The sequence below is a fragment of the Nomascus leucogenys genome, chromosome 16 (assembly GCF_006542625.1).
Source record: "Nomascus leucogenys isolate Asia chromosome 16, Asia_NLE_v1, whole genome shotgun sequence".
Classification (NCBI taxonomy): Eukaryota; Metazoa; Chordata; class Mammalia; order Primates; family Hylobatidae; genus Nomascus; species Nomascus leucogenys.
The window spans coordinates 42,754,119-42,776,221 of NC_044396.1; the positions used below are offsets into that span (position 1 = coordinate 42,754,119).

Below are 22,103 nucleotides of genomic sequence, written 5' to 3' on the forward strand. Positions count from 1 at the left end.
ACCCTGTCTCTACTAAAAATACAAAAATTACCTGGGCATGGTGGCGCACATCTGCAATCCCAGCTGAGGCTGAGGCTGAGGCAGGAGAATCATTTGAACCTGGGAGGAGGAGGTTGCAGTGAGCCGAGATTGTGCGACTGCACTCCAGCCTGGGTGACAGAGTGAGACTCTGTCTCAAAAAAAAAAAAAAAAATCGGTGTATGCCTGTAGTCCCAGCCACTCAGGAAGCCCAGGCAGGAGGAATGCCTCAGCCCAGGAACTTGAGGCTGCAATGAGCTATAACTGCACCACTGCACTCTAGCCTGGATGACAGAGTGATACCCTGTCTCAAAAACACAAAACAAAAACAAAACACATAGCCTTGAAGCTAAGTTCAGAAAACATTCGGGTCTACTGTACAAACTGTACAAACTGGTGTACAAAGTACACCAGTTAAGTACATTTTGCTCCCTACATAAGCAATAAAGGCTACATAAAGAATTCTTTCAATTCTTCACATCTCTCTGTATAGAATATAGAAGAAACTATATCCAACTGGATAGCAGAATCACCTAGGGAGCTTTTAAACATATCCTCATGCCAAGCTCCAAACCAGATCCATTCAATCCAAATCTGTGGCAGTGAGGCGCAAGCATCATTATTTTTTAAAGTTCCTTAGACAACTCTAATATATAGTTATCTGGATGAGAATCACTGATAAGAGAATGGTTGAAATCACAACTGTAGAACTCATCTTGTAAAGTTGAAGTGTGTCAAACCTAAAACACAATTCAAGCCCTCTGATAAAACATGCACATACACTTTAGTTTTCACATAATTTTACCGCTCCTTGTTATTCTCAATAATTACCTTGAAGGCTCAAATCCCAAAGATGCTATAGTACTGTAACACTGAAAACAAAGATTAATAATGACACATGGCAAGGACTAAGAAATGGTCCAAAAGTAATAGGGTAGAAAGCATTTAAAAGGGAAAACTGATATAACAATGAAATATGATCCAGCAAGGATCCAATGCTGCCAAAGGGACAGCAGAACTATCTCACACACTGCTCTGGCACAGTGATTTAGTACAATCCTTTTGGAAAGTAGAGCAGTAAGAGGCACGAACAGCCTCAGAAGCATCCCTACTATCTGATACAGTGTTGTGGGCAACACACCCCAGCTAGCAGGGAAGGAAGTGCTCCAGCTCTGGACTCCAGCTGTCTGCAATCAAGTCCCAGCTTGGCTATTCACCACCGATTCAACTGTGTGCAAGGTATTTAACCGCTCAGTGCCTCAGATTCCTCATCATAAAGTGGGAGATTATAATAGCACCTACCAAACTGGATTGTTGTGAGGATTAAATGCATTAATACAGGTCAATGCTTGGCATATCTTAAGTATTCAACAACGTGCTACCTAGTAGCAGTAGTAGTAAATGTAGAAATCTAGCTAACAATGTAAAGAAAAAGCTTTAGGCAGAAAGATGTCCATCAAGACATTAGTTACAACCGCCATAAAGTTAAAAACAACAACAAATCTAACAACAGGCAAGTGATCAACTAAAATATGGTATAGCCAACTGAATAAATTATTCTGAAACCAATAAAAATAATAGTTATGATAGAAAACAAAATATTTCCATTAAAAAAGGTAATATAAACTAAGTACACACACAGCATAGGTAAAATTACAGTGGGGTAAAATTTATGCGAATTAAATTTGAATAGTAATGTATTACAATCCATTGTACAGAAAAGGAACCTGCGAGTCTACACTAATAGACAAATAGTTAAAGGGCAAAAAGAAGGTGGGTTTTTTTTTTTTTGAGATGGACTCTCACTCTGTTGCCCAGGCTGGGGTGCAGTGGCGCGATCTCGGCTCAGTGCAAGCTCCGCCTCCCGGGTTCACGCCATTCTCCTGCCTCAGCCTCTCAAGTAGCTGGGACTACAGGCGCTCACCATCACACCTGACTAATTTTTTTGTATTTTTTTAGTAGAGACGGGGTTTCACCGTGTTAGCCAGGATGGTCTCAATCTCCTGACCTTGTGGTCTGCCCGCCTCAGCCTCCCAAAGTGCTGAGATTACAGGCGTGAGCCACCGTACCTGGCCAGAAGGTTCTTCTTCTAACAGAATGATTTTATAAGTATTGAAGCAGAGGAGTCAGAAAAATCACAATTTTGCAACTACCACTACAAAGATTGGTTTGAGCAAAAAATCAATGGATCCTAAATTGGGAAGGGAGGAAAAAGATTTGTTAAGGTGTAAGACAGTTTCAGGATCTTAAAAGTGTCTCCCACAGAATGGCTATTAGCTACAAGAGGAAAAACAATACACTATACAGTGTAGCTTTGACTGGATTCTCAAAATTACCATCAAACACTCTGGATATGATACCTTGAGAAGGACATAACATGCTTAAACAGTATTCCAACTGCGGATGTACAACCTGATCTAATCATGAGAAAAAAGCAGGTACACCTCAAATACGGAATATGCTGTTAAAAACAAAGGAGGGGCCAAGCGCGATGGCTCACGCCTATAAACCTAACACTTTGGGAGGCCAAGGCCGGTTGGATGGCTTGAGCACAAGAGTCCAAGACCAGCCTGGGCAACATGGTGAGACTCTGTCTCAAATCCATAAATAAATAACAAAGGAGGGCAGAGGCGGATGCTTGCAGTTCCAGCTACTCAGGAGTCTGATATGGAAGATTGCTTGAACCCAGGAGTTGGAGGTTAGCCTAGGCAAAATAGCAAGACCCCTATCTCAACACAAAACAAAAAAAGTGGCAGGGAAGGGGGTGGATAGGGCTATAAACCTGCTTCAAGGATACAACTTAAAAGTGCAGGAAATTCTGCCTTGAATATATTTCCTAGTTTACTTTTAAACCACAATCCAATTCTACTTTGCATTCATTACAACTGGTCATTTTCTGCATATTGTATAACATATCCAAGTTCTATTTTTTAAGCCCATTATGAATTTGATAAAAATCTGATTTGCACGAAAGTATTTTAAAATACACATTAATGATGGTTACATGAATGTATATATAAGATAAAACTGCTCAGAAGGATACAGGCCCCCACACATACATGCCCCCACACATAACACTAGCGCCAGTAAAAACTGATGAAATATGAATAAGGTCTGTAGATTGTATCAGTGTCAATTTCCTGGTTGAGATTCTGTATATGAGAGTTATGTACTATTGACCATAGGAGGAAGCTGGATAAAGGGTACATGAGACCTTTCTGCACTTTTTTTTTGTAGTAATTTTCTGTGAGTCACTTATTATGTCAAAATAAAAAGTTAAACTCCAAATATCATACATGCTTTCTTCTATAGGAAATGACCTTGTTTCTTTTAGCCCTACTTGAGGCAGGGGACCAGGAATGAGGGGGAAGGGACAGGATATATACACACACATACATAAAATTTTAAAGCATGGCCCACAACAGTAATTTTTTTTATTGGGTTTGTGCAATTAATGTGAAAGACAAAATTGCGTTTAATTTTCTTTCCTTCCAAATTTGACTTTTAGGAAATATATCAACAAAAAATTGACAGCCCCAAAATAAAATTTAAGGGGAGGGAATTCATATTTGTTGGGCTAGGACCCTATGTGCATTTCCTACACAGGCGATAATTGATAGTGAAAGATCACAGACCAAAAACAAAGAAAAAGTAAAATCATGAACCCAAGTAAACAGGTTGGTCTTCAAATGAGAAAGGAACATTTCTGCCTTGGGGGAAAAACAAAGGAGAAGGGGTACCTGTATTCTTCAAAATGTCAATTTCATAAAAGATAAAGAAAAGCTTAAGAATGATTTCAAATTAGAAAACTAGCTATGTGAGGCCAGGCACGGTGGCTCACGCCTGTAATCCCAGCACTTTGGGAGGCTGAGGTGGGCGGATCACGAAGTCACGTGATCGAGACCACCCTGGCTAACATGGTGAAACCTCATCTCTACTAAAAATACAAAAAATTAGTTGGGTGTGGTGGCGGGTGCCTGTAGTCCCAGCTACTCGGGAGGCTGAGGCAGGAGAATGGCATGAACCCAGGAGCCGGAGCTTGCAGTGAGCCGAGACTGCACCACTGCACTCCAGCCTGGGCAACAGAGTGAGACTCAGTCTCAAAAAAAAAAAAAAAAAAGAAAACTAGCTTTGTGATCCTGAACTGGATTTTTTCCTGGAGGTGGAAAAACAAAAGAACTATAAAAAACATTATTGGGACAACTGACAAACCTGAACATAAACCATAAAATACTATACCAATGTTAAATTTCCTAAATTTCTTATACTATGATTCCATTAAAAAATAAGCTTGTAGTAAGGAAATACACACAGGTATTTAAAGGATAAAAGAGCATGATATATTCAACCCACTTTGAAATGGTTCAGAAAAAAATAATTTGTGTGTGTGCAAATAAGAGAAAGAAAAAGAGAGAATATGATAAAACAAATATGGCAAATATTAAAAACTGATGATATGGATAAAGGATACGGCATTCTTTTCATCATCCTTGCAAGTTTTCTGTAAGTCAAAAAATTTCAAAAACCATTTCAAAAGGTATCCACAACCTTTCCCTTAAGAGAAAATTCTTCTTACTGAAACCGAGTTTGTCCAGTTGTGTCAAAAGTTAAGAAAGCCAAATTTGACTGCCTGAAAGGCAAAAAAACCCCTAAAGATCAAATTAACTCCCCTCGCCTTTATTACGAGGCACTGCTTTCAGTGTATCTAGATTCACTAAGAAAAACATGTAACCATTAACTAACCATAAAATGTAACCATTAACTGTTTGAATAAATCACAACATCATAAATGTATGTAAGGGAAGATCAATGATACCTAATAATTTTTTCCAGGATTTGATGAGAGACTTTGCTAAAGATGTAACTTCTTCATCTGTACTCTGCTTGCGAATAGCATTAACTGACATTCCAATTCTTGTGGACTGCAAGGCAATAACAAAAAAATTATGTAAACCAATTTTATTTTAAACAAATTAGTATTTCACCCACATTCTTTTCTTTCCCAGATTCCTGTTTCCGTTTTAGAATTTTAAAACTTCAATTTTTGGATCCTTATAATAGCAAACTATATTAAGATACATACATCTTCAGATCAAACACTAGACTCATTAATGTTCTTATCATCAAGATCTAGAAGCATAAAACTCACTACTGTAATTAAGTCTGGTTAACTAGAAAAATGAAATCAATCTTTCCACAAGGGAGAAGTGAAGATAAATGAGGATAAAACATAAAATGTTGTATATAAGTCAGGCTGAAGCAATCATGCCTAATACGTGCATTTCTTTGTTTCTATACATTCTTCTACATGGATTACTACATAGAGCACCAGCTGCAAATTATTATGAGGATATCCAAACAAAAACTACCACCTATCCAGGTTTAAAAGGCTTTATTTTGCCAGGAACCAGCATATAATCAGAGACATTAAAATGCACTTCACAAAATACAGGTAAAATTTAACCTGTGATAATTACGTGCCTAGAATTATGCTTACAGCATCCACGTTCATCAGTCTTTCTAACAACCCTTCAAAGTTGAGATTATCCCTATTTTTAAAGATGAAGAGATTGGAAGTACCAATAAATAACGTGCCCAGCATCACACCATTACCAACCAGCAAAGCTGGGATTTTTTTTTTTTTTTTTTTTTTTGAGACAGAATCTCACTCTGTCACCCAGGCTGGAGTGCAGTCGGGCACGATCTTGGCTCACTGCAACCTCCACCTCCTGGTTCAAGCAATTCTCCTGCCTCAGCCTCCTGAGTAGCTGGGATTACAGGCACAGGCCACCTCGCCTGGCTAATTTGTGTATTTTTAGTAGAGACGGGTTGCACCATGTTGGCCAGGCTGGTCTCAAACTCTAGACCTCAGGTGATCCACCCACCTTGGCCTCCCAAAGTGCTGGGATTACAAGCATGAGCCACCGGCCCAGCCAAAAGCTGGGATTTTAATCCAGGTCTGTCCACTGCCAAAGTCCATGGTCTTTCTAGCACATCAATGGTTTCAAATTGTGCTCAAAGAACACAAAAGCTATGATACCCAAATATGGATGACAAATAAAAAATGGTAAATTACTTAGTAATTTCAGGTTGTTAACAGACAATCTTTCAAACATATGGTCTATGGAAGAAAAAATAACAAAAGGAATTCTTAGTGGTGAAAAAAAAGAGAACCCCTATCGTAAGCTTTATGGTAGAAAAATATACGGGTACTTGAGGTTTCCTTCTAAATTATTCAATCCTCTCAACAAAGAGACAGATTCAGGATCTAAGTTTTATTCAAGAATTTAGAATATGTGGTTGGCTAGAGTGTCCTATATCTCTTAGAAAGCTGAGCAAAGCAGACAAGATTGAACAGCAGAAAGATAAAGGGACTCCACAATTTTAAATCCCCAAACAATTTGGGGTTAACAAGGCTAGTTTACTAGGGAAAAAACTCTACTTTTTGAATGTGTGGAGGAAATAACTTATTAGTGTGGTTCTGAAGCTTAGAACTGACACAAACGTGCAAAAAAATAAAATGGCACTTTACTAAGGGCTTGCAGGAGAGCAAAGGTATAAGGAGATGATGAATTGTGTACTGCTGGGTGATTGCTTTTTAATTTTCAGAGGATGTTTTGATTACTAAAAAGTCAATGACTATCCCGCTTAGCCTCAAACAAAACCTATACTGAGAATATAGTTATCTTGTAATAAACATGCTTATCTATGGAAGAGACTGTCAAGCCAAAACAAAAAGAAATGAGGGGCACGGTGGCTCACGCCTGTAATCCCAGTACTTTGGGAGGCTGAGGCGGGCGGCTCACAAGGTCAGGAGTACCAGCCTGGCCAATATAGTAAAACTTCGTCTCTACTAAAAAACAAACAAACAAACAAACAAACAAAAAACAAATTAGCTGGGCGTGGTGGCAAGCGTCTGTAGTCCCAGCTACTCGGGAGGCTGAGACAGAAGAATCACTTGAACCCAGAAAGCAGAAGTTGCAGTGAGCCAAGATCACACCACTGCGCTCCAGCTTCCAGCCTGGGCGACAGAGCAAGACTCTGTCTCCAAAAAGAAAAAAAAAGGGCGGGTACAGTGGCTCACGCCTGTAATCCCAGCACTCTGGGAGGCCGAGGTGAGTGGATCACGAGGTCAGGAGATCAAGACCATCCTGGCTAACACGGTGAAACCCCATCTTTAAAAAATACAAAAAATTAGCTGCGCGTGGTGGTACGCGCCTGCAGTCCCAGCTACTTGGGAGGCTGAGGCAGGAGAATTGCTTGAACCCGGGAGGTAGAGGTTGCAGTGAGCCGAGATTGCACCACTGCACTCCAGCCTGGGTAACAGAGCGAGACTCCGTCTCCAAAAAAAACAAAAAAAGAAAGAAGGAAAAAAAAAAGAAATGAGGCTGCTGAGGTAGAATGAAAAACAAAGATTTGAAATAAGTTTTTCTTTTTTCCTTTGGGGGTACCATGGAAAAAATGAAAAAAAAAAAAAAGTAGAGGAAAAGATTATGAAGCTATTTACTTGGATAAGCAAGTCTGAAGTTGCCTCTAAGAATTCCCTAGCGATTTTTCCTAAAATTGGAATGCTAAGACTTACAAGATGTAATAGATAGGTTATACGAAAGTATTCTGTGCTCAAGTGACCTTAGGAATTGTGGGATTATAACTGTTTTCTTGACTGCAGTACTAATGAAAGCTTTCAGGACAAACTATACATTGTGAAACTCTAGCAGATAAAATATGTGCCTTTCCCCATGATTTCTACAGAACATCAGGTATACAGAAAGACATTACCTTGGAAAGGTGGAGAGTGCATTAAGCAGCCTTAAGGGTCAGCTGCACACTGATGGTAAAGCAGAAAGGAATGAGTACTGAGATCAAGAGACACTGTTAACATCACAGGAAACAAGCAGATTTGGTGTGCTCCAGAAGAAAAGTCTCCTTTGTGATCACTCATGAGTTTTTGCCAAGATGATCTGAAGGTAGCCACTAAATCTTAAGGTAAAAAACATATAGCTACTGTACAGCTACTATAAAACACATACATAAAACATACATTTAAAACACACATATATAAAAGACAACATAAAAGAAACACGCAGCTACTATAAAACATTTTTGAAAGAAATTAAAGATGACCTAAACAAAATTTTTAAATCTCATGTTGATAGACTGGAAGACTTAAATGTTTTTTTTTTTTTTTTTTGAGACGGAGTCTCGCTCTGTCTCCCAGGCTGGAGTGCAGTGGCGCGATCTCAGCTCACTGCAAGCTCCGCCTCCCGGGTTCATGCCATTCTCCTGCCTCAGCCTCTCCGAGTAGCTGGGACTACAGACGCCCGCCACTGCGCCCGGCTAATTTTTTGTATTTTTAGTAGAGACGGGGTTTCACCGTGGTCTCGATCTCTTGACCTCGTGATCCGCCCGCCTCGGCCTCCCAAAGTGCTGGGATTACAGGCGTGAGCCGCCGCACCCGGCCAACTTAAATGTTAAGACTGCAATACTAATCAAGTCGAACTGACTCAAATGCAATGCCTATCAGAATCCCATCTGCCTTTAGTGTAGAAACTGACAAGCTTACCCTAAAGTCCATACAGAAATGCAAAGGACCCAAAACAGTCAAAACGATCTTGAAAAAGAACAAAGTTGGAGCACTCACAATTCCCTGTAGTAACCAAGACAGCATGGTACTGGCAAAAGGATGGATGTGCAGATCAATGGGATAAATTTAAGACTCCAGAAATAAGCTCCTACATTTTTCATCAACTGATTTTAGATAAGGATATCAAGACAATTCATTGGAGAAAAGAATATTCTTTTCAACAAATAGTGCTGGAACAACTAGATATCCACATGTAAAAGAATAAAGCTGAACCTCTTCCTTACACCACACATAAAAATTAACTCAATATGAATAGGAGTAAAGCTTCATGACCTCGGATTAGGGAATGGTTTCTTGGATATGACACCCAAGGCGCAAGCAATCAAAGAAAAAATAGAATATATCAAAATTTAAAACTTTTGTGCTTCAACAAACATCATTGAGGAAGTAAAAAGATAATTCACAGAAAAAGAGACAATATTTGCAAACTCTATGTCTGATAAGGTACTTGTATCTGGAATATATAAAGAACTATTATAACTCAATTTAAAAAAAAGACAATCCAATTTAAAAATGGGCAAAGGTTCTGGATAGACATTTCTCCAAATAAGATATAAAAATAACCGACAAACACATGAAAAGATATTCAACATCCTTAGACATTATGGAAATAAAAATTAAAGCTACAATGAAATACCACTACACCCACTACAATAGCTATAATCAAAGACAAACAGCAACAAGTGTTTGCAAGGATGCAGAGAAACTGGACCCCTCGTTTACTGCTACTAGGGATATAAAATGGTACCGTGGCTGCAGAAAAGAGTCTGGCAGGTCCTCAAAATGTTAAACACACAGTTACCACATAAACCAGCAATACCATTCCCAGGTATCTACACAAGAACAACAAAAACATATGCTCACACAAACTTGTAGATAAACACGCATAGCAGTGTGATACATAACAGCCAAGAAAGTCTAAACACATCAACTGACAAATGGATAAACAACATGTGAAATATCCATGCAACTGAATATTATTCAGCCATAAAAAGGCCTGAAAATTCTGACATAAACTGCCACATGGATGAATCCTGAAAACATTAAGCTAAGTGACAGAAGCCAGACATCAAAGGTCACATACTGTATGATTCCATTTATATGAACACTCCAGAACAGACAAATATATAGAGACAGAAAGATTAGTGGTTGCCTAGGTTAGAAGGAGGAAGACCAGTTGGGGGGAACGGAGAATGACTTTTTGGGGTGATGAAAATGTTCTAAAGTTAATTGTGGTGATAGTGCCAGAATATACTAAAAAAACAATGAATCATACACTTTAAATGAATGAATTGTATGGTATGTGAATTATATCTCAACAATACTGTTTTAAAAAAAAAAGAAACATACAGCTACGTTTACTATCCTTTTAATAAGTTCCAAGACAGCAAGGACCTTGTCTTGTCTGCCACTATATTCAGCATGTGGAATACCTAGCACACAGCAGACACTTAATCATGATTGAATAAATTAATCTACTATATATAAAAACTCACAAAACTAGCCAAATCTATTACTAGCCCAAATATTTGTCTTCCTGTTTACTTCCCTACCTTCGACCCATACCCACCTTCTACTCTCTCACTCTGCTCAAAGTTTCCTGCACTTCTAATTGAAAACTCCCATGGACTCTTCAGATCTCATTTGATTTAATCAGTCTGTTATATCCCAACTCTGTTTTCCCTTTTTCCTAGGGGATCTAACCCACCTCTATGCTATTACTTTCCAACTATTTCCTAAACCTGTCCTGTCTCTTATATTCTAGAGCTGTTTACATATATGGCTATTTAAAATTTGTTAAAATTAAATGAAATTTAGAATTTCATTCCTTAGTCATATTTCAAGTGCTCAATAGCCTCATGTAGTTAAGCACTACCATATCAGTCAACACTCACATTAGAAACATTTCCATCACTGCAAAGTCATACTTGACAGCACTGCTAGAGAGGACATACTCAACTACCTACCAGATACCTGCATATACTTGTTTCATAGGCATCTCAAAATCCAGTGTATCCAAATTATCCTTTATCTCTTCACCCCTCCATTTTTATTTTCTTCTCATCCCAAGCTCACCTTCATACCACCTTTCTTGAATATTCTTATATTGCTAAATGGCACCACCTACCCAGTCGCCATGGCAAAAATCTCAGTCATCCTAAATTCCTCCACTCCTTCACCTCCATCCAAACAACTACCAATCCCTATAGGCTGTCTTTCATTAACAAATTCCCCTTCTCTCCATTTATATTGCTATTATCTTAGTTTAAGCCCTCATCACTCCTCACCTGAATAACTTCATTAGTCAATAGGTCTTTCAGGCTCCAGGTTCCCATTTCCTCCAATGTGCAAATCTGGTCACATACTCCCCTGCCTAACACCTTTCAGTAGTAATGCTCTCGGTATCACATATGAAGCCCTGCGTGCCATACCACCTATGTCTTTAAAATCCTGTATGCAAGTAGCTCTTCCCATGTCTTTAACCCCGTATGCAACTAGCTCTCCTTTATTTTCACTTCCAAATGCCACACTGCTTCCACATACTGTTTTCTCTGCTGAAATATCTTCCCTGTCTATCTGCTGAGAGAGAACCTAGTCATCTTTTGAGACGTGGTTTCAGCTTTATCACCTACATAACGGCATTCTGCACCTCCCAGATTATGTACTCAGATTGACAAGTAAACTTCTTTGTGCTTCTTCCTACCCTCCTTCTTTCCCCCAGATGAACACTGTATGGACTATTCTTTGGGTACCTACATCTTTGTTTATATGTCAGTTTTCCTCTACTAGAATTTAAGTTCAATGAGGAGGGAAAGGCCTTATCTTATTCATCTTTACAAACCCAGCACAATTCTTAATCATAGTAAAAACTCTTAGCCGGGTGTGGTGGCACACGCGTGTAATCCCAGCTACTCAGGAGGCTGAGACAGGAGAATCGCTTGAACCCGGGAGGTGGAAGTTGCGGTGTGCCGAGATCGCGCCATTGCACTCCAGCCTGGGCAACAAGAGTGAAACTCCATCACAAAGAAAAAAAAAACCTCAAATGTTTGTTATATAAATACACAGGCTTTCCAAAGAAGGAAGCACAGGAAAAAATTAGAGATGGTCATAAATATTAACCCTATCCAACCTCCATACTCTCTATAACTCTATAGGTGCCTGTTAAGTAAATATTGGGATTACTGTGTTGTTTTCCCCACACAGGTCTGTAGGGATAAAGTTATGCCTTGGTAAGGAACTATCTCAAAGGAAAGTTTACTCTTAGAGTTGACTTGCAAGAGAAGTTGCTGATCATTAGACAGAAACCTGAACTCAGAAGGTAGGACTTCATGACTTAACTTCCTTTCTCTTTCTGGGGTCTAGAGACAGAGGAGTTCTTTTCTTTTTTTTTTTTTTTGATACAGAGCCTTGCTCTGTTGCCCAGGCTGGAGTGCAGTGGCTCAATCTCGACTCACTGCAACCTCCACTTCCTGGGTTCAAGCGATTCTCCTGCCTCAGCCTCCCGAGTAGCTGGGATTATTACAGGCACATGCCACCATACCCAGCTAATTTTTTTGTATTTTTAGTAGAGACGGGGTTTCACCATGTTGGCCGGCTGGTCTCAAACTCCTGAGCTCAAGTGACCCACCCACCTCCAGCTTCCAAAGTGCTGGAATTACAGGCATGAGCCACCTGGCTGGTCTAGAGGAGGAGTTCTTAACTCTTTTTTTGCACCATGGATCCTTCTGGCAGTCTGGTGAAGCTTATGGACCCCTTCTCAGAATCCGTTAAAAATGGATTAAAATACATAGGATTACAAAGCAAACCAATTATATAAAATCACAAAATATTTTTAAATGTAAGATAGTAATGTACATGCTCCCTAATGTATGTGTGTGTGTGTGTGTGTGTTTTTTTCTTTTTTATCAAGACAGAGTCTTGCTATGTTGCCCAGGCTGGTCTTGAACTGCTGGGCTCAAGCAATCCTCTAGCCTCGATCTCCCAAGGTGTTGGGATTACAGGCAAGAGCCACTGCGCCAAGCCCTTCCTTATTAAAACATTAAGTAAGACCTAGCATAAGGTATAACAGCAACAGTAATGAGCAATTTCAATACTTTTACAATATAAGTAAACTGAAGTTAAAACATTTGTGAATTATTTTAGTTTTAGTCACAAATACTGGTAATACAACTGTGGTTTAGTGTTTTCACAACTTAAAAGAAATGTTCAATTTCAGTTAGCCATTAATGAAAATAAATGTGACTTTTTTTCTCAATCATGTTCACACACCCCCGCCACCTTTCCCTAAATTCTGAATTAATATAATAGAAATATCAAAGAAAGCACATGTGGATAATAAAAAAGGTCAACCAGAAAATAACGATATTCATGTTATTGGCTATATTGTTTCCTTTTTAACACTTTGAATTTTGTCAAAGTTTTATTTTTATATTTCATTCTTGATGGAACATTAAAATACACTCACGCCTGTAATCCCAGCACTTCGGGAGGCCAAGGCTGGCGGATCACCTGAAGTCAGGAGTTTGAGACCAGCCTGGCCAACATGTCTGTACTAAAAATACAAAAAATTAGCCGGGCATGGTGGCAGGCGCCTGTAATCCCAGCTACTGGGGAGGCTAAGGCAAGAGAATCGCTTGAATCCAGAAGGCTGAGGTCGCAGGTTGTACCACTGCACTCCATCCTGGGCCACAGAGTGAAACTGTGTCTCAAAAAAAAAAACAGCTTCTGCACAGCAAAGGAAACAACAGGGTAAAGAGACAATCTGCTAAACAGGAGAAAATATTTGCGAACTATTCATGTGAAAAGGGACTCATATCAACAATACACAAGGAAGTCAAACAATTCAACAACAACAACAACAACCAAAAAACAAATAATCTCATTAAAAAGTGGGCAAAATGCTGGCTGCAGTGGCTCATGCCTGCAATCCTAGCACTTTGGGAGACCAAGGCTGGAGTTCAAGACCAGCCTGGCCAACAAAGGGAGAACCCCGTCTCTAAAAAAAAAATTTTTTTTAATTAGCCAAGCATGGTAGCATGCTCCTGTAGTCCCCAGTTACTTAGGGGTAAGGGATGGGAGGGGCTGTGGGAGGATCACTTGAGCCCAGGAGGTGGAGGGTACAGTCAGCCATGATCATGCCATTGCACTCCAACCTGGGCAACAGAGACCTTATCTTAAAAATAAAAAAAAAAAAAAAAACAGTGGGCAAAGAACATGAATAGATATTTCTCAAAACAAGACATACGAGTGGCCAACAGGTATAAGAAAAAATGTTCAACATCACTAACCACTGGAGAAATGCAAATCAAAACCACCATGAGATACCATCTTCCTCCAGTCAGAATAGCTATTAGTTTATATTTATTTATTTATTTATTTATTTATTTATTTATTTATTTTTGAGACAGAGTCTCACTTTGTGGCCTGGGCTGAAGTGCAGTGGCGTAATCTCAGCTCACTGCAACCTCCACTTCCTGGGTTCAATTGATTCTCGTGCCTCAGCCTCCTGAGTAGCTGGGACTACAGGTATGCACCACCACACTGGGCTAATTTTTGTACTTTTAGTAGTGACGGTGTTTTACCATGTTGGCCAGGCTGGTCTTGAACTCCTGGCCTCAGGTGATCCACCCGCCTCAGCCTCCCAAAGTGCTGGGATTACAGGCGTGAGCACCTGGCCCAGAATGGCTATTATTAAAGAGAAAAAAAAAATAACAGATGCTGGTGAACGTGCAGAAAAAAGGGAACTCATACACTGCTAATGAGAATGTAAATTAGCACAGCCACTATATAAAACAGTAGGGAGATTTCTGAAGAACTAAAAATTGAAGTACCATATGATCCAGCAATCCCACTACCAAATATTTATCCAAAGGAAATCAGTTTAACAAAGGGGTATCTGTACCCCTCATGCTTACTGCAGCACTATTCACAATAGCCAAGATATGGAATCAATCTAAGTGCCCATCAATAATAAGTGGATAAAGAAAATTTAGTGTATATACACAATGAAGTACCATCAGTTATAAAAAAGAATGAAATCATGTATTTGCAGTAACATGGATGGAACTGGAGTTATGTTAAGTGAAATAAGCCAGGCAGAGAAAGACAAATATCACATGTTCTCACTCCTATGTGAGAGCTAAAACAGTGGGCCTCACAAAGATAGAAAGCAGAGTGATGGATACCAGAGACTGGGAAGGGTGCGTAAGTGAGGCAAGGGAATGAAGACAGGTTTGCTCATGGGTACGAACATATAGTTAGATAGAAGGAATAAGTTCTAAGGTTCCACAGCAGAATAGGGTCACTATAGTTAACAAAGCATTATATATTTCAAAATAGCTAGAAGAGAGGGCTTGAAATGCTCCCAACACAGAGAAATGATAAATACTGAAGGTGAGGGATACCCTAAATAACCTGACTTCATCATTATACATTCTATGCATGTAACCAACTATTATATATACCCCCATAAACATGTATAAATATTATCAATAAAGAATAAGATTTCAGTAATGAATCTGTGTAATGTCTACTAGACATCAACTGTATACATGCTTGACTGGTGCTACAAAAAAAAAGGGGGAGAGGAGTGACACCTTGCCATCCTCATCCTGAAGCTAGCTTCATGCTGGCAGCAGCTATCAATAATAGATCAAGAAAGGGAAATCTTAGGAGACCAAATCAGGGCCAAGAATCCAACTTCCTCTCACAGTGAGATTTCACTGCTACTGCCAACTTTAGAGATTCAGGTTTTATTCTTCTTCAGAAAGGCGACATTGCTCTATAATGGCAACTTAGTAGATTATTGATTTATATTGCCATCTGAAAAAAAAAATAGTAGTAATAGTTTACACCATTATCAAGACAGTACAAAAACATATTGGGACTGAAGATGTTTCAGTATTTTATGAGACTACCTATTAAAAAAACTTTGATGCATAAAAGCACATACCTGCAGTAATTCCAGGGTCATAGGAATATTCTTAAGCTCCTTTAGCAAATCCAATGCTCCAGCCTATAAAATAAAATAATTTCATATTGAATTCCCAAGATGGTAAAACAGGGACTAGCCAGAAATAAGGTTCACGGGAGAATCACAGATAACGCCTAAAGAGGAATAAAATCAGATAAGGAGCAACAGCACCACCTATAGCTTATAGCCAAATATTCCAATTTGATATTAATTTAATCTATCATATTTCATCTAACCGAATATATTCACATTCTATTTCATTTAGTCTAATGTTTACTTAATGTACTATATCTGGATAAATCATTTCTTTGTATACCATCAATAAAGAAAAAACGATTAAGCTATGATACAGTGTTTTATTATAACTTTTTTTTTTTTTTTTTTGAGACAAGAGTCTCACTCTGTTGCCCAGGCTGGAGTGCAGTGGTGTGATCTCGGCTCACTGCAACCTCTGCCTCCCCTCCTGGGTTCAAGCGATTCTCCTGCCTCAGCCTCCCAAGTAGGTGAGATTACAGGCACACGCCACCACACTGGGCTAATTTTTGTATTTTTAGTAGAGATGGGGGCCAAGCTGGTCTCAAACTTCTGATCTCAGGTGATCCGCCTGCCTCGGCCTCCCAAAGTGCTGGGATTACAGGCGTGAGCCACCATGTCTGGCATTATAACTTCTTTCTACTTTTGCTTATCGAAAGAATTATTTTAGAGTTGAAGTTTTTACCACGTCACCTTTTACATATGTAAAAACATATATATAAGTAAAACAAAATTGGCTGTTACTAAAAGTACTTCACATTCAGAACTTTTTGACTCAGATTCAACAGTATCTGTTTTTACCCCACAAAGAGCTGTTTAAGAACACAAGTGACAAAGCATTTCATAGAAGAATCCACAAAAAAGCTAATGCCGTGAGCTCTCGGGCTGGCTATGTAGTAGTGTGCACAGCTGCTTTTCACCTCCAATGCTCTTCACAGTCATTTGGTTCCTCAGGATTCAAAGAGTACTCCACTAACCTCTCTCAGATTTCCTTCCAAGCCAATTACACTCATTCCACAAGTTTTGATGCTAGGTTTAGCATTCTGCCTGTGAAAGAACATCACAATGGCCATCTGGCCAATGATATGTGTACCTATCCTGCTTTCTAAAATGTTAAACTATGAAAACAAGCACCCTACAAATCAATGAAATACAGGCTATCCCCCCAAAAAAACAGAAAGAACCATAGCATGTCCCTCATTAAACACGCCAAAGGAAAAAGCGAGCAAAGACTCTCATAGTATCACTTTATTTCTTAGATATAAAATCAAGTAAAGGCGTCTAGTCATGTAATTTTTCATTTAAAGGTGACAGACATTAGGCTCGGCCTTCCAGAATAAAGCCATTAGCTTTTATTCTGGTAACAAAGAGTTACATCATTTCAATTTAACCCAATACCTCATAAATAAAAATTTAAGTTCAACAGAAATTATGACACATTATTATAAATAATGTTTTAATTATCTGCTGTTTAAAGATCTCTCCTGATCTTAAAATTCTATAAATTCTTCCTATTTAGAGTCATCTAGAAACAGTAAAACATTAAAGTTGTTGGAAAAGAAATCTAACACTGACTTAAAACGTATTATTAAACAAGAATTTCTACAGGTATGACATTGTTGTGAGTAAATGAAGTCCTCAATCCCTTATCTGCAAATTCCCAGACCAAAAACCTTTGAAAAGCAAAAGATTTCTAGATTTCTCATAGGTAAACTCATTTGGCAGCTAAACCTAATCGCAACACATGTAAAGCTATTTGTGCTCTATTTATACCATGTAATGTGAATATTATAACTGACTATAGAAATGTTAAGGCCGGGCGTGGTGGCTCACGCCTGTAATCCCAACACTTTGGGATCACGAGGTCAGGAGTTCAAGACCAGCCTAACTAAGACAGTGAAACCCATCTCTACTAAAAATACAAAAATTAGCTGGGCGTGGTGGCGGATGCCTGTAATCCCAGCTACCCAGGAGACTGCGGCAGAGAACTGCTTGAACCCAGGAGGTGGAGGTTGCAGTGAGCCGAGATCGCGCCACTACACTCCAGCCTGGGCGACAGAGCGAGACTCTGTCTCAAAAAAACAAAAAACAAACAAAAAAAAGAAAATGTCTGGTTGCTGAAGAGCCCAAATTCTGCTGGGGGTATTATGTAATATATGATGTATATACCAAATTATCTTTATAAAATCTGAAAAATCTGGAATTACCAAATATATCAGACCCTAAGGGTTTTGATTAACAAACTGTAGAAGTCTGGGCAACACAGCATGACCTCCTCTCTACGAAAAATAAAAATAAAAAATTAGCTGGCCATAGTGCCTGTAGTCCTAGCTACTCCAGAAGCTGAGGCGGGAGGATTGCTCGAGCCCAGAAGCTTGAGATTACATGAACCATGATCGTGCCATGGCAGTCTAGCCTGTGTGGACAGAGTGAGACTCCATTTCTAAAAGAAAAATTAAAAAAAAACGACAAAAAAAGAAAAAAAAAAACAGATCGTGGGCCTGTATTCTCTACCTACCGTTGACATTTTTCTTCTACCCACACTTCCAGGATTTCTGATCCACATCTGACCAAGAATCACTTAATAAGGGTAAAGAATCACACTTCTAGAAGTTCCTTAAAAAGTAGGGTTTCCTAAGTATTAAGTTGATTCTTCTAACATATTAGCAATGAGACATACGGTTTAAATTGTTTTCCAAGTAGAGGCAATATATTTGCATTAATTGTGTTACTCTCCTTTTCTACTCAGCTCTCTGGTGAGGCCATGGTTGGAAGAAAAAGCTAAAAGTAACACTCATGGAATAAAACTATGACCTTTCTGAAAACTGCACTGTGCTCCAACCAATTCAAATAAATATTTCACTGAAGGGTCTTTAAGAAATAACTATGGGCTGGGCACGGTGGCTCACGCGCGTGGCTCACGCCTGTAATCCCAGCACTTTGGGAGGCCGAGGCGGGAGGATCAATCTGAGCTCAGGAGTTCGAGACCAGCCTGGCCAACATGGTGAAACTCCATCTCTACTAAAAATACAAAAATTAGCCAGGCGTGGTGGCAGGCACCTGTAATCCCACAGCTACTCAGGAGGCTGAGGCAGGACAATCACATGAACCCAGGAGGCGGAGGTTGCAGTGAGCCGAGATCGTGCCACTGCACTCCAGCCTGGACGACAGAGCAAAACTCCATCCCAGAAAAAAAAAAAAACAAAAAAAACAGACAAACAAAAAGAAATAACTATGATGATCTGAATGAGTGAAACGCAAAACAGATAATCCTACATTAATTCGGTGACAACAAACTTTGAGTGCTACTACGTGCTTGGCATTGTTAAATACTTCACATAGATTTAATTCCACCTCCACTATAAACCCTATAGAAGCAGGTATTATCTCCATTTTACAGATGAGGAAATATGTCAAGAAACTTGCACAAGGTCCTATGATTACTAACTAAAAAGGTAAGATCTACTCCAGTAATGTCAAATGTACCAAGCTCTACTGTGCTGGGGATACAGCAGTGAGCAAGACTGAAACTCTTTCTGACATCAGGGAATTTTAATACAAATAGAAATCTTTGATCATCTATTTCAAACCCTTAATTACACACAAAAAAAGAAACTTAAACCCAGAAAAGAAAAGTGACTTGCCCAAGGTCATACTGATGGGTAGTAAGGTCATGAACTAGTCGCCTGACCCTTATACTGCTGCCCTTTCCCCAGCAGTGCACCAGTGGCAGCACTCCTTTGTGAACTCAGGTGACTAGTATCACAAACAAGAAGCTGTATTTTAGCCCTCCCCAAGCATCACCCAGCTCTAAATGTCAAGTCTAGGCCAGGCACAATGGCTCAGCCTGTAATCCCAGCATTCTGGGAGGCCTAAGGCAGGAGGATCACTTGAGCCCAGGGGTTTGAGACCAGCCTGGATAACAGAATGAGATCCCACCTCTATTAAAAAAAAAAAAAAGAGGCCGGGCGCGGTGGCTCAAGCCTGTAATCCTAGCACTTTGGGAGGCCGAGGTGGGCGGATCACGAGGTCAGGAGTTCAAGACCATTCTGGCCAACACAGTGAAACCCTGTCTCTACTAAAAATACAAAAAAAATTAGCAGGGCGTGGTGGCGGGCGCCTGTAGTCCCAGTTACTCGGGAGGCTGAGGCAGGAGAATGGTGTGAACCCGGGAGGCGGAGCTTGCAGTGAGCTGAGATGGTGCCACTGCACTCCAGCCTGGGGGACAGAGCCAGACTCTGTCTCAAAAAAAAGAAAAGAATATATGTCCAAGTCTACGAGTTTGTAGCATCTCCTATAGATGATGCAAGAGAAACTCTTCTTTAATTTCCAGAGCCAAATTTAGTTCACACTACTGGCTGAAAGATAAACTACAGCTATCACACTATTTTATTACATTGTTGGTGCTCCCATCTGGTAACAGAAAAAAAGTGATTTTATAAACCATGATATTCAAACTTATACTATGTGCTCAGTATTCTCAAGACCATGTAGGATACAAACATCCCTCTCCTCAAGGAGATGTAAAAAGAAGGGAGTAATAGGGATTTACAGTTAAGAATATGGTGTACATATATGACAGATTTAGATTCAAATCCATGCTCTGACATCTGCTAACTACAAGATCTTGGTAATGTTATTTGTCCTTTTCAAGCTTCAGCTTCTTTATACATAGGTGAGCATAATACACCAACCTTGAGTAGTAGTTAAAACAGCCAAATGAGGCAACATTACACAGATAAAGTATCAAAATAGAGGGTCTGACACATAGGATGGTTGATGAGGAGTACAAAAATATACAAATACTTATTTCTACCATAACAATAATCTCCAAGGGCCATAAGCCAGCATTTTCAGTGAGCATATTTAAGCTCAATCAAGTAAAACAGTTACTTCTTCTATAATAATGTCTTCTTCATAGGCATTATTATAAGATTTCAAGGTTAAAGAATTAAGATATTATCTATTTTTTCTTTTTGAGACAGTCTCACTGTGTCTCCCAGGCTGGAGTGCAGTGGCATGATCTCAATTTGCTGCAACCTCTACCTCCTGGGTTCAAGCTATTATCCTGCCTCAGCCTCCCAAGCAGCTGGGACTACAGGCGCCCGCCACCACGCCCAGCTAATTTTTGTATTTTTAGTAGAGATGGGGTTTTACTACCTTAGCCAGGCTGGTCTTGAACTCCTGACCTCGTGATCTGCCCATCTCAGCCTCCCAAAGTGCTGGGATTACAGGCGTGACCCACCGTGCCTGGCCCATTATCTATTTTCTTAAACAATGAATTATAGATATTTGAGTTGTAGCTCAATAACATCACTATAAAGCTAGGACTTATAATATTACTATGTCATCTCAAATTTGCAGTTAAACTACACCAAAAGCACAAGCAACAAAAGAAAAAAAAGTATAAATTCATCTTCATCAAAATTAGAATATTTTATACTTCAAAGGCCACGACCAAGAGCAGACAGACAACCCACAGAATGGGAGACAGTATCAGCATATCTAACAAGGGTCTAGTATTCAGAATATAAAGAACTCTTACAACGCAATAATAAAAAGACAACCCAATTTAAAAATGGGCTAAGCCATTGTGTACTCTAGCCTCGGCAACAGAGCCAGACCCTGACTCTTTTCTAAAAAATGGGAAAAGGATCTGAACAGACATTTATTTCTCCAGAGAAGTATGCAAATGGCCACAAAGCAATGAAAAGATGCTCAACATTGTTAATCACAAGGGACATGCAAATCAAACCCACAATGAAATACCACTTTACACCCACTAGGAAGGCTATAATCAAGACAAATGATATTGGTGAAAATGAGGTGAAACTGGAATCCTCATACACTGCTAGTTGGAATGTAAAATGGTGCAGCCACGCTGGAAAGGTCTGGCAGTTCCTCAAAAGGTTAAACATAGTTACTATATGACCCAGTAATTATTCTCCGAGGTATACACCCAACAGAAATGAAAACATATGTCGCTAGGCACGGTGGCTCACGCCTGTAATCCCAGCACTTTAGGAGGCCGAGGCGGGCAGATCACGAGGTCAGGAGATCGAGACCATCCTGGCTAATACGGTGAAACCCGGTCTCTACTAAAAATACAAAAAATTAGCCGGGCGTGGTGCCGGGTGCCTGTAGTCCCAGCCACTCCGGAGGCTGAGGCAGGAGAATGGCAGAAACCCGGGAGGTAGAGCTTGCAGTGAGCCAAGATCACGCCACTGCACTCCAGCCTGGGTGACAGAGCGAGACACTTGGACAGGAATGTTTTTAGCAGTATTATTCACAACAGCCAAAAAGCTGAAACAGCCCAAATGTCCACCAAATCATGAATGAATCAGCAAATCGTGGTTGGGTGCAGTGGCTCACATCTGTAATCTCAGCACTTTGGGAGGCTGAAGCTACGGGTAGATCACCTGAGATCAGGAGTTC

General features: G+C 39.7%; 1 protein-coding gene across 1 annotated transcript in view; it reads right to left on the bottom strand.

Moving 5' to 3' along the window:
- The window catches only part of TCEA1 (transcription elongation factor A1), a 58,397-nt gene that overhangs the window by 29,944 nt on the left and 6,350 nt on the right, over positions 1-22,103 (bottom strand). Inside the window, exons 2-3 of the mRNA XM_003255961.4 lie at positions 15,615-15,677; positions 4,835-4,940 (exon numbers count right to left, since the gene is read on the bottom strand). Of these exons, the coding sequence (XP_003256009.1) occupies positions 4,835-4,940; positions 15,615-15,677 (169 nt within the window). The remainder of the gene's footprint in view (positions 1-4,834; positions 4,941-15,614; positions 15,678-22,103) is intronic.